Source organism: Drosophila albomicans, chromosome X (assembly GCF_009650485.2).
Source record: "Drosophila albomicans strain 15112-1751.03 chromosome X, ASM965048v2, whole genome shotgun sequence".
Taxonomy (NCBI): Eukaryota; Metazoa; Arthropoda; class Insecta; order Diptera; family Drosophilidae; genus Drosophila; species Drosophila albomicans.
The window spans coordinates 12,424,301-12,442,097 of NC_047627.2; the positions used below are offsets into that span (position 1 = coordinate 12,424,301).

Consider the following 17,797-nt stretch of genomic DNA (forward strand, 5'->3'; position numbering starts at 1 on the left):
GTATTGTTTTATTTGCTTTTTATGTAAATGCGTGCAGTTTGTTTGCTTTCCCGTTTGCCCCGCACTGATTGTGCCTATTGTTGTCCCCCTTTTGTATAAACATATTGTAGGAGCCATCGCTAAGTGGCCGCAAAAGTCTCCTATCGGGGCTTCAAGTGTGTTTACAATGTCTGAACGCTCACAAACGCCAACTTAAATATTATTTGCACTAGATACAGTGGGACTATGATTGAATTATTCTAGAACATCGGGTAATGTAAAGTTTAGCTGTTTAGAGATAAGCGATATTCGACGTCGTGCTTAGTCAACTGTAATGACGTGAGTTTGGCTGCCAAGTCTCCCTATGTTTTTGTGTGTTTGGCCTGACGTTCAAGTTGAACTTTATCTACGAGTAAAGGCATTTTATTTTGCTAAACTATTTCGGCATTGGCAAATAATATGTCAATTATTTTCGTTTACTTCATATACATTGTTTTGTATTCGAAGGTTTGGCTCACTAATGAGATAATCCATTGGAAAGTTCGTCACTTATTATAACTAGAGCGTTTTGGGCAGCAATCAGCACAAACAAGAAAGAAAGCTATAGTTAAGCTTTGACAGCAATAGACGCTTTACTTTATATTGAATTACTCAACATTATTTTGTTGTTTGTTCCGCTTTTAAGCTTGTGCAACATTTTATTGTATTTTGCAGTTCTGCAGATTGTACAAATTTAATTCTACAGCCTACAATTCTTTAAATTATTCGATATTTAAACCAGGATGATCAAACATTTGATAGAAAAAGCTACGAAATTTAGAGAATCAATCTATATAAGATGATACATTTTAGTCATTTAAAAAGAAAAAATCTTGAAAGTTAAGATTCTCAGCTACTAATATAATGAAATTAGAAGGAGATAACAAAATGCTAGAATAAAACAAGAAAGAAAGCTTCAATCGAGTGTACTCGACTGTGAGATACCCGCTACCCATTTTAAATAAAAGCAATATATTTTGCGATATTATTCTCAAACTATACCAAATATTAATAACTTCCACAATTTTTATCTGATCGCAACCAAATTTAAAATTACGCTTGTTATTCGATTTGTTTTGATTTGCGGGGGCGGAAGTGGGCGTGGCAAAAATTTGAAACAAACTTGATCCGCGTGCAAACATAACAAATGCTGTCGAAAAAAAATTATAGCTCTATCTCTTATAGTCTCTGAGATCTAGGTGTTCATACAGACAGACGGACAGACACACATACGGACAGACGGCTAGATCGTCTCGACTGTTGACGCTGATCAAGAATATATATACTTTATAGGGTCGGAGATGCCTCCTTCTACCTGTTACGTACATTTCCTGTCGGCACAAAGTATAAAAAAAGCAACATAGCAGTCAGCTAGAAAATTGGCAAAAGTTTCGGTGTCTATAGTTGATAATTTGAGGTGGAGATATTGCTAAAACAAATCAGTTACTGAGGCTAATTTAGAACATACATACATACATACATACATACATACATACATACATACATACATACATACATACATATATACATACATACATACAAACGTACACACATTCATTCATACATACATATGTACCTTCATTCATATTTATGGGGTCAAAGATGTCTTCCTTACTTAGTCGACCTTTTTTTATTGTTGTTGTTATTATTGAAAATATTACTTCTATCGCGTGCCAAGCGATAAGAATTATGGCAAGTTATTTATACCCTTTTAAGCAAAGCATTGTCTTAGTCACTTTGCAAATGTTTGGTTGTGTAATTGTGAATTGTGATTGACAAGAGAGTTTTGTATTTTACCTAAGAGAACAATTTTCGTATTTGTGTGCTAACTGACTGTTCCTTGTGCATGTGCGTGCTTGTCCCTCACACTCACACACGCACACACATGCATACAGGCTTGACACCTGCTGCGAGAGCGCATCGCTACGTGCTCTTTCCGCGCTGCCCCCCGCCCAACGACTGGCCCCATGAAAAGAAACATACGAGCGTACGTGACCATTTGCCATTGACCACTGCATGTCAAAGAGAGACAGAGTGAGAGAGGGAAAGAGAGAGAGATTGTTCTCGAACATTCGGTTAGCCTTTGATGTCTCTATTGTGTTTGATTCTGATTGGAATGCATTCAACATTTGATTTCACTACGGGAGTTTACCCTTGGTGCGTTGCCCCTTTTTCCTTTTCTTCTCTGATTCTTCCCTTGCATCGCTGCTTCAGTATTTAATTTCCTGTCTGTGCTCTCTCCTAATTAATCAATTGCATCTTTCGATCATTTCATTTGCAGTTCCCAGTCAAATGAGCGACAATTTCTCAAGGATTTCATTAGCGGCGCGCCTGGATCATCGGGAGCTCGCTTGGCCGCCTGGCTGCAGCCGGAATCACGGCTCGATCCCAACAAGTAAGTGTGAAGCGTTATCTATCGCATTTTTGTAGTGAGAATCACCGTTATCATTATGAGTAATGTTTACGCTTGACCTGAATTTAGAAAGTGTCCAGATCGCTGTTTAAGTTTTAGAGGACTAAAATTCAAATGCTGCTTTAACTTCCGCTGATTCCATTTCTTCTCTCTTTCTCTTTCTTTCCATCTCTCCTGTCGCTCTATTTCTTCATCTCAGATGCGAGCTGAACACGATCACGGAACCCTTGCGGTATGGCTGGCCCACCCAGGTCACGGTGACCATACGGGATCAGTACGGCGATGCGGTCCTGGTGCCGGAGTTAAAGGTGGAGATCAAGGCAATACCAACGGGACCGGATCGCAGCGGTGGCGCTGGGAACCTGAAGATGCGACGCACCTCCTACGCCGAGGATGGACAACACGGCATAGGCGGCATGGGACTGGCCGGACAGTTGGGAGGAATGACGCCGCCACCGCGTCTCAACTACGAGGCGACGACCAAAGAGAAGATGTGCTTTAAGGCGATCACATTCATGAAACCCTACACGAACTATTCGTTCGAGGAGCTGCGGTTCAGCAGTCCGGTGCAGACGCGTACCACGGAGGCTCTGTGTGCCCAGGACATGGAGGACGGCACATTCAGTGTGCACTGGACCCCGAACTCGGTGGGCGGCTATTGCCTGGCCGTGACCATCGATGGCATACCCCTCGAGGAGGTCTATCGCGTCGAGGTGAAGGAGGGCGTCCTGCCGCCGCCGGCACAGCGCTCGAATGCCGCCAGGCGACCGCAGGCGCCGAGCAAGCTGCGTCGCTTTCAGGCCAGGCACAGCACTGGACTGCGTATTCGCTCGCATCCCACGCTGCAGTCAGAGCAGGTGGGCGTGGTGCGGTTGGGCGGCATCATATCGTTCATCGATGAGATCGAGAATGACGATGGGATCTGGCTGCGCTTGAGCACCGAGTCGATACGGCAACACTGCACCATGGGCTGGTATCCCACCGAGGCCTGGTGTCTGCAGTTCAATCAGCATTTGGCTCGCACGCTCCTCCAGCCTGTGACGGATGCGCCAACCAAGAGCGGACGTGGCAAGTCCGGGGAGTTGACGGATCTGAGTGCCACCAGTCCGTGTGGCAGCAATGGCGAGAGTCCCACAAGTCCCGTGGCAACAAGTCCCGGCAAGGAGAGCGGCGAGCGCAAGATCTTCGAGACGACGACGTCAACGGTAACAACAACGACGTCTGCGGTGACGACGACAACCACAACGACGACGAGCAGCAGCTCTGCCTCCGTCTCCGTCTCTGCGTCCGCATCGGTCTCCGCCTCCGCCTCGACTAATCCTTTTCTGCTGCCAGCGGCCAAGTCCACAGAGCAGCTAAGCGACGCGGAGCAAGCTACATCGCTGCCACCCACTGAGCTGCTCCCCGGCAATCTGGGCTCCGCGATAGCGGGCGTTGTGGGCGGCGGTGCCATCAAGCTGCAGGCGTTGCAAAAGTGGTTCAAGGGCGATGCCATGGAGCAACAGCAGCAGCAGTCGTCGCCCTTGGCCTCTGGCGTCTCGGTGCGTGAGATGGTGCGTGCCATGGGCGCCCAGGAGTCGCCGTTGCTGCCACGCGGCGGCAATGGCAACAGTCGCCTCGAACAGCAGCAGCAGCAGCCACCGAACGAAACCGACGCGGACTTTGACATCGCGAATGTGCGTCGCATGAACTACACGGCCAGCCAGACGGCAGCCCTGCTGTCCACACCAAAGCATACGCCACGTCGTGGCGTCGCAGCCAGCGAGGCAGTTGCGGGTGCCGCACAGATCGCCCAGCTGGAGGAGGATCTCAGTCTGTTGCAGATCACGACGACGACAACCGCTTGCAATACGGGCATCGAGCTGCAGAGCGAACTGCAGTTGGCGGACTCCTCGAGTCCCACCGCAGCCACCAGCAGCTCCTCGACGTCGGCTAATGCCTCAGGTACGGCGACTGCCTCGGCATCGGCATCGGGCGGCTGCTCCAAGCGCAGCACCATCATGGGTCCCATCAAGCGGGCGATGCCGCCTTCCTTCGCCGAGAGCATACGCGCTGTCTTTGCGGCGCTGCTGTGGCACGAAGGCGTTGTCCACGATGCGATGGCCTGCGCCAGTTTCTTGAAGTTTCATCCGGGTCTGCCCAAGGAGGGTGCCACCGTGGTGACTCGGCGCGGCGAGTCGGGTGATCCGCGTCTGCAGCTGTCGCGGGAACAGAAGGCACAGCAGCGACACTCGGTGGAGGTCGCGAATGCCGGACATTATCTGAACATACGTCCATCGACGCTGGAGACGTTGGCGAAGAGCGGCAACTGTTCGCTGCATAATCGCAGCAAGCATCGCAAGGCGACGTCGTCGTCATCGGGTGCCGCTGCCATCGAGGATCCGTCGGAGAAGCTACACGCTCTGCCGGAGCTGGTGAGCGTGCTGCCGCCGGCTCTGCGTTGTCTTGTGTATCTCTGGGAACAGATCTGCGCCGGCTGCGTCCACATTGTGCAGTCGAATGCCCTGGAGCAGCGCGAACAGCGATTGTTGTCGCCCGGCGCCAGGGAAGCTAACGGCGAGCTGGATGCAAAGGAGTGCAAGGGGAATGGCGGGGAACTGGACAAGGATGCGGCGGGTAAGAAGTGCAAGCGTAAGAAGAAGGATGACGGCAGCTGGTGTGAGATCTGTGAACTCTTCCTGCCCATGCCCGTCACATATCACATGCGCATCGCTCATCCCGGCTGCGGCAAGTCCGCCAAGGGCAAGGGCTACAACTCAGTGGGCATCTTCTGCGAGGGCTGGGCCGGCAACTGTGGCGAGGGCGGCAAGGGCGCCTCCAGCTGGTTCCTCATGTGCGACGCCTGCCGGGATAAGTATTTGGCCAGCAGTCGCAGTGCCAACAACATCAACATTTCCGCTCCACACGTGTCCAATGCAGGTGAGTTTTGACTTTATCGATCACTTATCGATCACTTTTTAAATTCAAATTCTGTTGTAGTTTGACTTATTATTAACATAACTGGCGAATGACTTGCATTTATTGCTAAGTGCTCGCAATAAATAAAGATATATTCTTATATATATATATATTCTTATATCGTTTATAGACTTATCGATAAATTGGTGAAATTATAATACATTATTGAATTATCAATAATAATTAAGGCTGCTTTCTCAGTAGAATATTCATGAAGTTGTATGTTTATTATTGAGATCGACATTCATTTGTCACTCAGATTTTTGCTGCATCTCATAGAGATTGATAAGTATTTATCGCGTCCTAATTGATCAATAAATTGTTGTAATTAAAGAAGACATTTTCAATAGGTGTGATTATTTTATAACTATGATAAATTGTAGAGTTAAATGTATTCTCCTATCTATTAGGCGATAAATTTATGAAACAAAAGTGAATAATACTTTAGACACGATTGGAATCCATAATAGTAGTAAATCATAAAATCATTAACATTATTTAATATGTTCTTTATTTATTGCTTAACAATTTATTCATAAATGTTCCAAATGGTTTCCCTCAGAATTTTATTTTGTGTATTTTCATAAATTCAATAAGTTTTACACTATTAAAGTAGTTATCAATTACATACAGTAGGTCACAGCTTATTTCAACCACCACCAACCGACAACTTTGAGTTAGTGTACTGGCCAAACTAAAAGAGGTATTAACTTTATTTAAACGCAGGATTTTAGTTTAATGTTTTAATATACAAGATACTTTTTCATTTATCATCTAATATTTTGTTTACTATATAAAATTTTTGAAAAACAAAAAAATGCCAAAAAAAAGTACCACAGCTTATTTCAACCAGCTGAAAATAACTAAAGTTAAATATGTTAAACTGTGTTTTTAGAATTTCGTATGACCTCCTTCTTGGTTAATAGCTCCTTCCAGACAGTTTGGAATAGATTCCACCATTTTTTTTGTGATATAGGGCCTAATTTTGTCCCATTCTTCCACTAAATCCGTTTTAAGGTTAGATTTGTTGGAAATTGGCCTTTTTCCGATGTTCTGGTCCAAAATGGCCCAAAAATTTTTTACAACATTTATGTCAGGTTACTGAGCTGATGGTTTCATGACATGACGAAAGTTGCACATTAGCCAATCTTGCCTAATTCCTGCCTTAAGCCTAGGGTCATTGTCTTGGTAGAAGCGGAAATCATCCCTAATGCCCAGTTTATCTGCACTTTGGATCAAATTGACCTTCAGTACCTCTAGGTATTGAGTCTAGTCAATGGTCGCGTCAATAAAATTGAGTTTTCCGACTACGGCTGTGGACATACAGGCCCAAACCACGACGCTACCACCGTAATGCGTGACTGTAAGCTTTAAATTTATGTTTTGAAGCCCGGAATTTGGATTCTGACCGACATATGGAGCTCCAACCAACCCAAAAATGTTGATTTTGGACTCGTCCACAAATATGATTGAGTTCCAAAAGTTTTTATCCTTTCCCACATGCTCCTTGACAAATTTCAAAGGAGCCTTTTGATTCGCGCGCCTTATAAACGGTTTCTTGCGCCTTATACTGTCATTAAAGTTACTTTCCCGCAGTACTCTCGAATTGATTCTGGGTGGCACGCCTTACTCAATTCCTCCTCTATAACACTGGTCAATTTTGGTGGCGAAAATTTTGGATTTTTCCGATTTTCCGGACAATATAACGCGCGTCGGTCTCATTAAAAATTTCATTGGGTACATTTTTGCTCTTCTAATGCACTAATTTTTCGCGAAAAAATACCGTGAATGATGCTTTGCACCGTCTAAACACTCAGATGCATTATTTCATAAATTTTTGGACGGGATAATCCATTCTTTAAAGGAGTTATGACGTCATTTTCCTTCTCAATTGTGGTTCATGGACCCATTTTGTAAAATACGCGTGTCTCTTGAGATCTAAAGCTTAAAATGTCGAAAATCTAACTTCTAAGCATTAAAAATACTATACACAATGCAATAGATCAATAAAGAACCGTTATTTTCCTAGGAAACTGATCTTTGCACAGCAGCAAAGTTGCTGGTTGAAATAAGCTGTGGTACTTTTTTTTGGCATTTTTTTGTTTTTCAAAAATTTTATATAGTAAACAAAAAATTAGAGGATAAATAAAAAGGTATCTTATATGTTAAAACATTAAACTAAAATCCTGCGTTTAAATAAAGTTAATACCTCTTTTAGTTTGGCCAGTACACTAACTCAAAGTTGTCGGTTGGTGGTGGTTGAAATAAGCTGTGACCTACTGTATCTTGAATAATTTCAAGTTATTCTATATTTTCATTGGCAATCGTTTGATAAATCAAACATAAAAAATTCGCTAACCAATTTGTGTTTCCTTTATATATTTTCTTAGAGGTTTTTACTATTTTATCGCTCGTTGTTTGAATGCAGTCTTATCTTTTAACATGTTTATAGTTGTGTTAATGACATGATCAAACATGTCTCGACAAGTCGTAAATGGTTGTGTCTGCACTCGTGTCACGACACGATTAAAATACTCTTGCTTTCCTTTTCTCTGTTCTACCTACTTGAAAAGTCGTGTCACGACACGATGCCGTCGTTATCTCTCTCTTTTTCTCTTTCATTTGACTAATTACCTATCAATTCGACACTTGCAGCTACTGAAATGAACCTGTTCGGCGTGAAGACAACCACGCTGATAGCCAACTCGGAGGTCTACACCACAATGCGAGAGAATGCCACATTCCTGCTGGAGCTGTGCTCCTCGAGCAGCGCCAGTAGCAGCCTTCAGGCGACAAGCAGCAGTGTTGCTGCTGCTGGGGCAGGCAACAGTGGCAACCAGAAGAGATCGCCACAACAGCAGATGTCGATGGGCATGCCTGTGGTCATTGAGCATCAACATCTGGGCATGCCTGATCTGAATCTCAGCAACAAGCCGAGCACCAGTCGAGCTGACTCCGCTCGCAGCAGTCGCATTGGCAATCGACTCAGTGGCAAGTTTACGCCCTTCCGCAAGAGCTTTGTGGGCGTGCCTCCTGCCACGCCAGACAACGTTTGGCTGGCACCCGACAGCTTCGCCTGCCTCGAGTGTCTCGGCACCGCCGCCCACGAGGATCTGCCCTACGAGATGTTCGGCCTGGGCAACGCCAACAATGAGAACGGCTACGATCGGGTGAGTTTATCATTAGATTAAGATATGAGGCAACTAAAGAGTCTTGGTAATACTTGTACTTCGAAGAAAATATGCATATAAATAAAGCAAATTTAATAATGCAACAATAAATAATCCATACACTTTTTGTAAGAATATTTATGTGAAAATAATAAGAAGGAATGATAGGGAAAAAAGGACATAGAAAATTCAAATTCATAAGAAAATAATCAGTTGCATTTTTTTAGTTTCAATAAATTAATTTGTAAATTAAAATACAATACTTAGAAGTGATTCCTAACTGATGGAATGACTAACATATTATAAGTATGAAAAAAAAAAACAGACATAAAATAAAATAAAGAATTAAAAAAAAAAAGTGGCCAATGTATTAATAATATAAACTTAACATAGTTATTGAATTTCATATTTAAAATGAAGTTATTTTAACTTCTTGTATTTTGGTCACTTTTATCTTTTTCTTCATACTTAGAGGCATTGCAATAAAGATATGTAAATAATACAAAAATTATTCTACGAACTAGGAAAACAAGAATAGCGCATTAAAAATTAAAGAGAAAAGAAATCAAATGAAAGCTTCAGTCATTTGAGGGTACTGTGATATATCCCTACTAAGAGAACCAAAACAGTGCAGTATTATTCTAAAAATATGCCAAGATAATATACTGAAAAAAAAAACTTAAAAATACCGAAAGCTGTAGTTGGTATATCTGTTGATATACTTTTCAATATATACCATACATTACAAAATATACCAAATGTAAAATTTATTTGTAAATAAGTTTCTAATTACTGATTTTTTGTTTTCGCAGCCACTGTCGGAAATCTCTTACGAGTCGTGCGAACCAAACAACTATGAGCTGATGTCCGGCTCGCTGGCGAATCCACCAGCAGCCACTGGAAGTGGCGGCGGCACATTGTCCAAGTTCCACCGCAGCTACTCGATGGGACAGGGTTGGGCAGCATTGGCTCAGCAGCAGCAACAGCAGCAACAACAGCACCAACAGCTGCAACAGCAGCCACCGACAATGGCGACTGTGGTGCCATTGGATGCCCAACCCAAGGTCGTCTATCGCAGGCGCAACAACTCGTCGTCGAGCGAGGGCGATGGCTCGCTGCTCATCTGCTACCCATCGGAGCATCTGCGTCGCCTGGTGCCACAGAAACTCTTGGCCAGCGTTGCTGTGTTGCATGCCGCATCCAATGCGAACGATGCGCAGTCCTCAGCCGATGCCAAGGACGATCGCCAACAACAGTTGCCACCGGTGAGTCCGTTGCCATTGCCAGAGCAGAGCAGTGCGCTCCTGACGCGACCTGCGATGGCGTTCATGACCCAGAAACATGAGCTGGACCGATTGCGCGGTGCAATGCGACGCAGTCTAAGGATCGCCGCCTGCCGAATCTATGCGCTGCAGGCGCTCAACTGGTTGCTGCGCAGCGTCACCCAAGGCGTTTGTCTGCACGATCTGATGTGGTGGTTTGTCAGCTCTCTGGCGCTGGGCAGCGTTGAGCTGGTGGATGGCAAGTACGAGGAGGCCGAACCGGCATTGGAGCATCCCGTTGCGTATACACAGATCAGTGGACGCTTTGCACACTTGATCACACAATCGCTGCACATTCTGCTGCAATCGGTTGCGGATCTAACGCTGCATCTGCCGCTGGGATCACCGTTGCAGCGGGTGGCGATTCAATGCTTTGGCATACGCTTCCGGCAGGCCGATCATCAGTTCCTGCATAGTTCACATGTGTTTGGCAACATCTCGAAGATCTTGTCCAAGTCCGATGAGCAGAACGATGCCATGGCCATGTCCACAATGCTGGCAGCCACTGGCAACGAGATCCACTGCGATGCCGAGCATAATATTGCCACAGCTAGCAATCAGCTGAACCCCTCGAGCAGTGTGCCGGGTGCCAAAGTCATTTGCTACACCGATTTGGCTGGCATGTTCGAGGTGACGGTCTCGTCGCGCCCCGCCATGGCGGAGTCCCTTACGGACAACTCGACGGAGACGTTCTGGGAGAGCGACGAGGAGGATCGCAACAAATGCAAGATCATTGAGCTCTCAATGAGCAAGCTTAGCTATGCCTGCAAATTTGTGCTCGTGCACATCGACAACAGCCGCGACATTCAGGTAAGTTGAAGAAGCATCCCCGATACTCTCTTTTTATAGTGCACGCTTGGGAAACTCTGATAAAGTATTTTTATTAATAATGATGTGAATTAGTACCCGTAGAAGGTACTGCAAAGGGTCGGTGTTAAACAAAGTTAGTACTTGTAGAAGAAATATTGGTGGCCGTTATTTATATACATAGATAAGAAGTTCACTTGCTCTTGCTAGGATCGAACAACCACAAAGTTGTGATCTACATCCGTTCCGCGGGAGGTTGCAACTGCATAAGATATTTTCTGTAGGGGGTTGATAAAGCATAAGGTCGAAGTGCTTTAGGTGATTACTGTATTACATTCTTATTGCTTTGAATCGGTACTACATTAAATACATATTTATCAAAATAAGCAACCTCCTTTGCCGGTACATTGCATGGGTAATGCAATCTACAAGGCCCTGCTTTAAATTGGTGCAGAAATAGTTTGCTAACCACTTGGATATTTTCAGCAAAATCAAAAATTGTATAAGATCGGTATGGTTCTTGAAGTGTAATGTTTAAGGGTTTGAAGGCTCCATAATAAAAAGGAACTGCAGGCAATTGTAGTTAGTAAGTTAAGTAAGTTAGTAATTCACTAGATCGGCAAACGCAAAGTTGTGCTTGATAAATATATATTACAGCTATTGTATTATTTGAGTAGTGTAAAGGGTTCGAATTGGCTTACATCGCTGTACTACATTAGGTGCGCTCCAAACTTGCCTATCCCATAAGGATAAGATTGCAGTAGGTCGATGCCTATATAGGTCGATTACCACAATGTTCTTATATACATTGACACTGCAGGAGGTTGCTACATTCTACATATTCAGCAGAGATGGTTGGGCTATACTGCTCTGTGCGGTAGTTCGCTGATTACCGATTCAAAACTACGTTAGGTACCAGTCGTAAATCAATAGCATGGCAAATATAGCGATAATTAGACCCACTTAACGCATTACCTTACTTTCCATTTCTATCCGCAGAACAAGGTGCTGAATGTGGTGTTTTATGCCGGCCAATCGCTCGGCGATACCAATCTGATCAAATCGGTGGATGTGGATCAAAAGGCATGCGTTTGGATAGCGGCCAAAATCAGCGATGAGAGCTCCACACATTTTCGCCTCGAGCTCCACGGACCGGAGAACACACTGCGGGTGCGTCAAATCAAGCTGCTGGGACTGCCAAGTGGACAACAACAACAAGGAGCAGCTGGTGCTGCTGTTGCTGGTGAAGAGTTGCTGGCGGAGCATCGCTCCAATCTGCGCATGTCGCACGCAGCACGGATTCAACAGCAAATCTGCGAGGCGGAAACACTGCGGGTCTTCCGTCTCATTACCGGCCAGGTCTTTGGTAAGCTGATCAGCAATGTGAACGATGCAGTCACAGCCACTGGCGGGGGAGCAGGCGGAGCTGCTGGCTCCTCTTCGGTTCTAGATGGTGGTGGCAACTCCATGCTGGCGGACTCACTTGATCTCCGGGAACACATGGTCGGCATACTGTTTTCGCGCAGCAAACTGTCGCATCTGCAGAAGCAGGTGATTGTGCACATTGTGCACGCCATCAAGAAGGAGGCGCAACGCGCCAAAGAGGACTGGGAGCTGGCCAATTTGGCACATGTGCTCAAGCATCAGCCGGCACAACAAACAGCCGCAGCACCTCAGTCAGCGACCGCTGGCGCTTCAGTGCTCATCTCCAGCGACAGCAGCTCGGAACGCAGTCGCGCCCCGGACACCTATTGCTTTGAGATGCTCAGCATGGTGCTGGCGCTCTCCGGCAGCGTGGTGGGTCGCTCCTATCTGTCGCAACAGTACGGTCTGCTGAGGGATCTGCTCGGTTTGCTGCACACGGGCAGCGATCGAGTGCAGCGTCAGGTGACGGCACTTTTGCGTCGCATACTGCCCGAAATAACGCCGGAGAGTTTCGCCGAGCTGCTCGGCGTGCAGCGGCTGCCACCGGCGGACTACAGCATCGCGCATCAGAGTGCCAGCGACTTTGACATGAGTCGCTTGGGGCTGCTCGACATTTTCCTGGCCGTTATTGCCAAGTCACTGCAGTTGCAGGTCAAGGTAAAGACAACGTCGGCCAATGCAGCTGGCGGCGTTACGGTGCCAAGTGGCGGCAACACAACGGCTGGCGGAAACACCGGAACGGGAACAGCGAAGTCGGGACAGCTGGAGAAGACGCCGGCATTTGTGCGTCTCTGCAGTTCGTTGGATCTGTCCGTGCAACTGTTGCGTGCACGTCCCACAACAGCGGAGCAATTGGCGACCGCCTCATCGACTGCCTCATCAACGGCGCCCGGTGGCAGCGATCCCTTTCGCTTTGATGCGGCGCCCGTGAAGAAGGAGTCGAAACGGAATCTGAATCAGCGCTGGTTCCTCAACGGTATCATCTCCACCAAACAGGCGGAGAGCATCATTGGCCTCATACGGGATTTGGCAAGCGTAAGTTACTTGATTTAGTTATTTTATTATAGTATATACAGCTATATTCTTGATAAGCGTCAACAGCTGAGACGATATAGACATGTCCGTCTGTCCGACAATATAGTATATTTTGAATGTAATACTATTTTGATATACCAAATATTTTATAGTCTTCGGTATTTCTTGTATAATTTAGTAGTAGTATATTTATATACTAAATATTGCTTTCGGTATATTTATATACTTTTGGTATATTATTTTGGGTGTACTCTATTGATATACCAAATATAGCTTTCGGTATATTTTAGTATTTCTTGGTGTATTTATGTATGTCGTAGTACTAAATTGATATACCATATATGCCTTAAGAATATTTTCGGTATATTAATGGGGTAGTACTATCAAACATATACTTTGGTATATTTTAGATTTTTTGGTATATTAATGACTACCGCACTACTATTTTTATATACCAAATATAGTCTTCGGTATTTTTTGGGGATTAGTATTAGTATTGCTTTCGGTATATTTACAAATTTTTGGTATTTCAATTCGGGAGTACTATATTGATATATCTAATATAACCATAGGTATATTTTCGTATTTCTTGGTATATTTATGTGGTAGTATTAAATTGCTATACCCACATACAGCGTTAATTTAAATTTGTATATTTTTGGTATATTAATGTGGCAGTGCCACCAAATATATGTATCCTTCGGTATATTTTAGTATTTGTTTAGTATATTTGTTGTAATACTATATTGATATACCAAATATATCAAAGACAAGTACACTCGACTCTAGCTCTTTTACTCGTTTTCAAATCCAAATTCAATCAATTAACCATACCACGTCTTACTTTGCAGGGCAAGCTGAGCGAGAAGTGGTCACAGATCACCAAGGCGGCCATTGCCGAGTCAGTGTTGAATTTAACACGCCTTGAGGAGATCTATCGCACGCCGGAGCATTGCACAAAGACGGCAACATTGTGGCTGGCGTTGGCCAGTCTCTGTGTGCTGGAGCGTGATCACGTCGAGAAACTCTCCTCGGGCCAATGGTCAAAGCTCTGCGACACGCGTCCCATGTGCAGCAATCACGACGATGGCGAAACGGCGGCGATCATACAATGCGAAACCTGCGGTTCGCTTTGCGGCGACTGCGATCGCTTTTTGCACTTGAATCGCAAGACGCGTTCACATAAGCGCACGGTAAGTTGTAAAACGTTGAGTCCCCAAAAGAAGAATGCATATAATTTGAGATACTACTTCGCAGGTGTGCAAGGAGGAGGAGGAGGCGATACGCGTGGAGCTGCATGAATCGTGCGGTCGCACCAAACTCTTTTGGCTCTTGGCCCTGGCCGACTCAAAGACCCTGAAGGCGATGGTCGAGTTTCGCGATGGCAGCCACACGATCATTTCGGGACCACAGGAGGCAGTCGGACGATGTCGCTTCTGCGGCCTCACTGGCAACTCAGGTCTGCTGGAGATTGGCAACGTGTGTGCCGATGCCCAGTGCCAGGAGTATGCGGCCAATTCCTGCCTGAAAACAAAGCCCTGCGGTCATGCCTGCGGCGGCGTTGCTGGCGAACGCAAGTGCTTGCCTTGTCTGCAGCATGTGTGTCATGCACGCGAGAATGAGCTGGCCGAGGAGCTGCGCGATCCGAAGCTAACCCAAGATGCTGATGACATGTGCATGATCTGCTTCGTTGAGGCGCTCTCGTGTGCGCCCTCCATACACGTAAGTCAGAGACGAGAGAAAGTATCAAGTAAGAGTATCAACAACTAATCGTGAATTTCAATTGCAGTTGGAGTGTGGTCATGTGTTTCACTTTCATTGCTGCAAGGCGGTGCTGGAGAAACGCTGGAGCGGACCACGCATCACCTTTGGCTTCTCGCTGTGCCCCATCTGCAAGGCGGACATACAGCATCCATTGCTGGCCGACATTCTGGAGCCCATCAATGGACTCAAACAGGACGTCAAACGCAAGGCGATTATGCGGTAAGTACGCAACGGACACAATGCCATCGACTGTAACTAAAACAACTTATTCCTAACAGCATTAAGTACGAGGGTGTGGTCAAGGATACGGATAGCAAAGATGTCACCCAGCTGGCCATGGATCGTTATGCGTATTACGTGTGCTTCAAGTGCCAGAAGGCATACTATGGCGGCGAAGCGCGTTGCGATGCTGAGATCGGTGAGAAATTCGATCCGGAGGAGCTCGTTTGTGGCGGCTGCTCGGATGTGGCCCGGGCACAAATGTGCCCCAAACATGGCACCGATTTCCTCGAGTACAAGTGTCGCTACTGCTGCTCGGTGGCCGTATTCTTTTGCTTTGGCACCACGCACTTTTGCGACACGTGCCACGATGACTTTCAGCGCCTCACGAACATACCGAAGAACAAGTTGCCACAGTGTCCCGCCGGACCGAAGGCCAAGCAGCTGCTTGGAGACGAGTGTCCGCTGCATGTGATGCATCCCCCGACTGGTGAGGAGTTTGCCCTGGGCTGTGGCGTCTGTCGCAATGCGCAAACGTTCTAGCAACTCCGTTTGAAATTGCATCTGCCGCTGCAGTTGCGAACCGATGACGAAGACGAGGAGGATGAAGATGAAGCTGAGGCTGAGGCTGAGGAGAAGCAGCAGCAAGTAGAGGATGATGATGATGTCGTGGTGGAGGATGTGGAGGCGCTGCGCAGTGTTGGCGACAGCGCCGAGGGGCAACGTATGAACAATTAGAAGAAACCCATAAAGAACCCCCCCCACATACCGACTATATATAAATACATATATATATATAGCAAAAAATAGGCATCATGATAAATAAAATATGCTTACAATACAAATAATTGTAAATTAATGGTTTTTGTTCATCATTTTTTTTTTATTGTCTTAATATAAATGTCATACGAGAGATGCAATTTTTAGCTATATGTGTACTTGACTATATGATTGTTTATTTATTTATTTATTTATTTCTTTATATAATTCTAATTGTAATTGTAACTCTAATTGTAATTGTAATTGTAATCAATTAACTGCATTTTTTTTTTGGGCGAGAGAACAAATCTCTTTTGTACACACATGCATAGTTAGCACACACACACACACACACGTTCACACTTGGATACACACCACACACACACATACTCACATAACTTATTCTTAAGTAGGTTTGATATTCGGAAACGGAAATGGAAGCGAAAGCGAATGCGACAAAATGATAGGCAATGTTAGGATCTCATCAAGATGATTAATTATACGTAGATGTGAATTGATTGATAACATGAAATACTTTTAAAATGTATGAGAGAAATGAAAGTTTATGCAATTTGCAATATTATTTTTAATACTCACTAGAAACGACAACAAAATGAACCACAAAAGCAAATTCACTTTATTGTTTCGAAACCATGCGAAAAAATAATGCAAATTATGCAACAACCATGTAATAACTAAAATATATTTATTATAAATGTGGCAAAAAGAGGAAATCAAAACACAAAAAAAAAACACACGAACAAAAAAACAACCCCTAAAAAGCAAATGTAATTAAAATAAACAATAAACAACTAATTCAATTACACTTACCTGTCGACTTATTGCACGGAATCAATTACGTTTTGGTGGGACTTTCAGTATCTTTTCTTTTTTTGTAGACGGAAAGCTACTTTTACAGCTAATAAATTACATGAAATGGCGATTTCTACATCATTCGACAATCACATACATGAATTTCCAATCGCTATTAGAAATTCCATTTTATTTCAAGTTCATATTCATAAAATAAGAGGTGAGAACATTATGAACTTGCAGCACGTCGTCTGAAAAGTTGTCCTTTTTGATGTGATCATCACGATGATTGCTTGCAAAGTTTCGGTATTTTGTGTCAATCAAAAAACATACTTTGCATGCAAGTGGCTTAATTTTTTAAATGGTTTTCTTACCTTGTAGCAATTGAATTGATTGTGAATTAAAACCAAGCATTGAATCATTGATAATAAACTAACGACTGTAGATCAATGAAAGGCTATCACTCAGAGAAAGGTAAAAAAAGTTAAAGAATTTCGTTTCAATTGTATTTTAATAAGGTTGCTAGATAGTTGTAAAGATTATAGTATTAATTATTCATCTAACATTTTGTAATTGACGCAAATGAATAGATCAAGTTCCTTATTAACCGAACTTATCACAGATAATACTCGGACCTGAAGTGATATTCCAATTAATTTGATTTTACTCAAATTACTATTTATACCTGCTACCCATAGGGTAGAAGGGTATTATAACTTTGTGCCGGCAGGAAATGTATGTAACAGGTAGAAGGAGGCATATCCGACCCCATAAAGTGTATATATTTTTGATCAGCGTCAACAGCCGAGACGATATAGCCATGTCCGTCTGTCCGTCCGTCCGTATGAAACACTGGATCTCAGAGACTATAAGAGATAGAGCTATAATTTTTTTCGACAGCATTTGTTATGTTTGCACGCAGATCAAGTTTGTTTCAAATTTTTGCCACGCCTACTTCCGCCCCCGCAAATCGAAAAAAATCGAATAACAAGCGTAATTTTAAAGCTAGAGTTGGGCTAGAGTTTTGGTATAAACAATAATTATTATAGTAGTTATGATTCCTGAAAATATGGTTGCGATCAGATAAAAGTTGT

General features: G+C 44.4%; 1 protein-coding gene across 1 annotated transcript in view; it reads left to right on the forward strand.

Moving 5' to 3' along the window:
- Positions 1 to 16,710, forward strand: part of LOC117575378 (E3 ubiquitin-protein ligase highwire) — a 66,766-nt gene extending 50,056 nt beyond the window's left edge. Inside the window, exons 14-22 of the mRNA XM_034259555.2 lie at positions 2,300 to 2,413; positions 2,631 to 5,350; positions 8,045 to 8,559; positions 9,372 to 10,691; positions 11,688 to 13,148; positions 14,000 to 14,341; positions 14,406 to 14,870; positions 14,938 to 15,131; positions 15,191 to 16,710. Coding sequence (XP_034115446.1) covers positions 2,300 to 2,413; positions 2,631 to 5,350; positions 8,045 to 8,559; positions 9,372 to 10,691; positions 11,688 to 13,148; positions 14,000 to 14,341; positions 14,406 to 14,870; positions 14,938 to 15,131; positions 15,191 to 15,674 — 7,615 coding nt within the window. The 3' untranslated portion in view covers positions 15,675 to 16,710. The remainder of the gene's footprint in view (positions 1 to 2,299; positions 2,414 to 2,630; positions 5,351 to 8,044; positions 8,560 to 9,371; positions 10,692 to 11,687; positions 13,149 to 13,999; positions 14,342 to 14,405; positions 14,871 to 14,937; positions 15,132 to 15,190) is intronic.
- Positions 16,711 to 17,797: the final 1,087 nt, after the last annotated feature.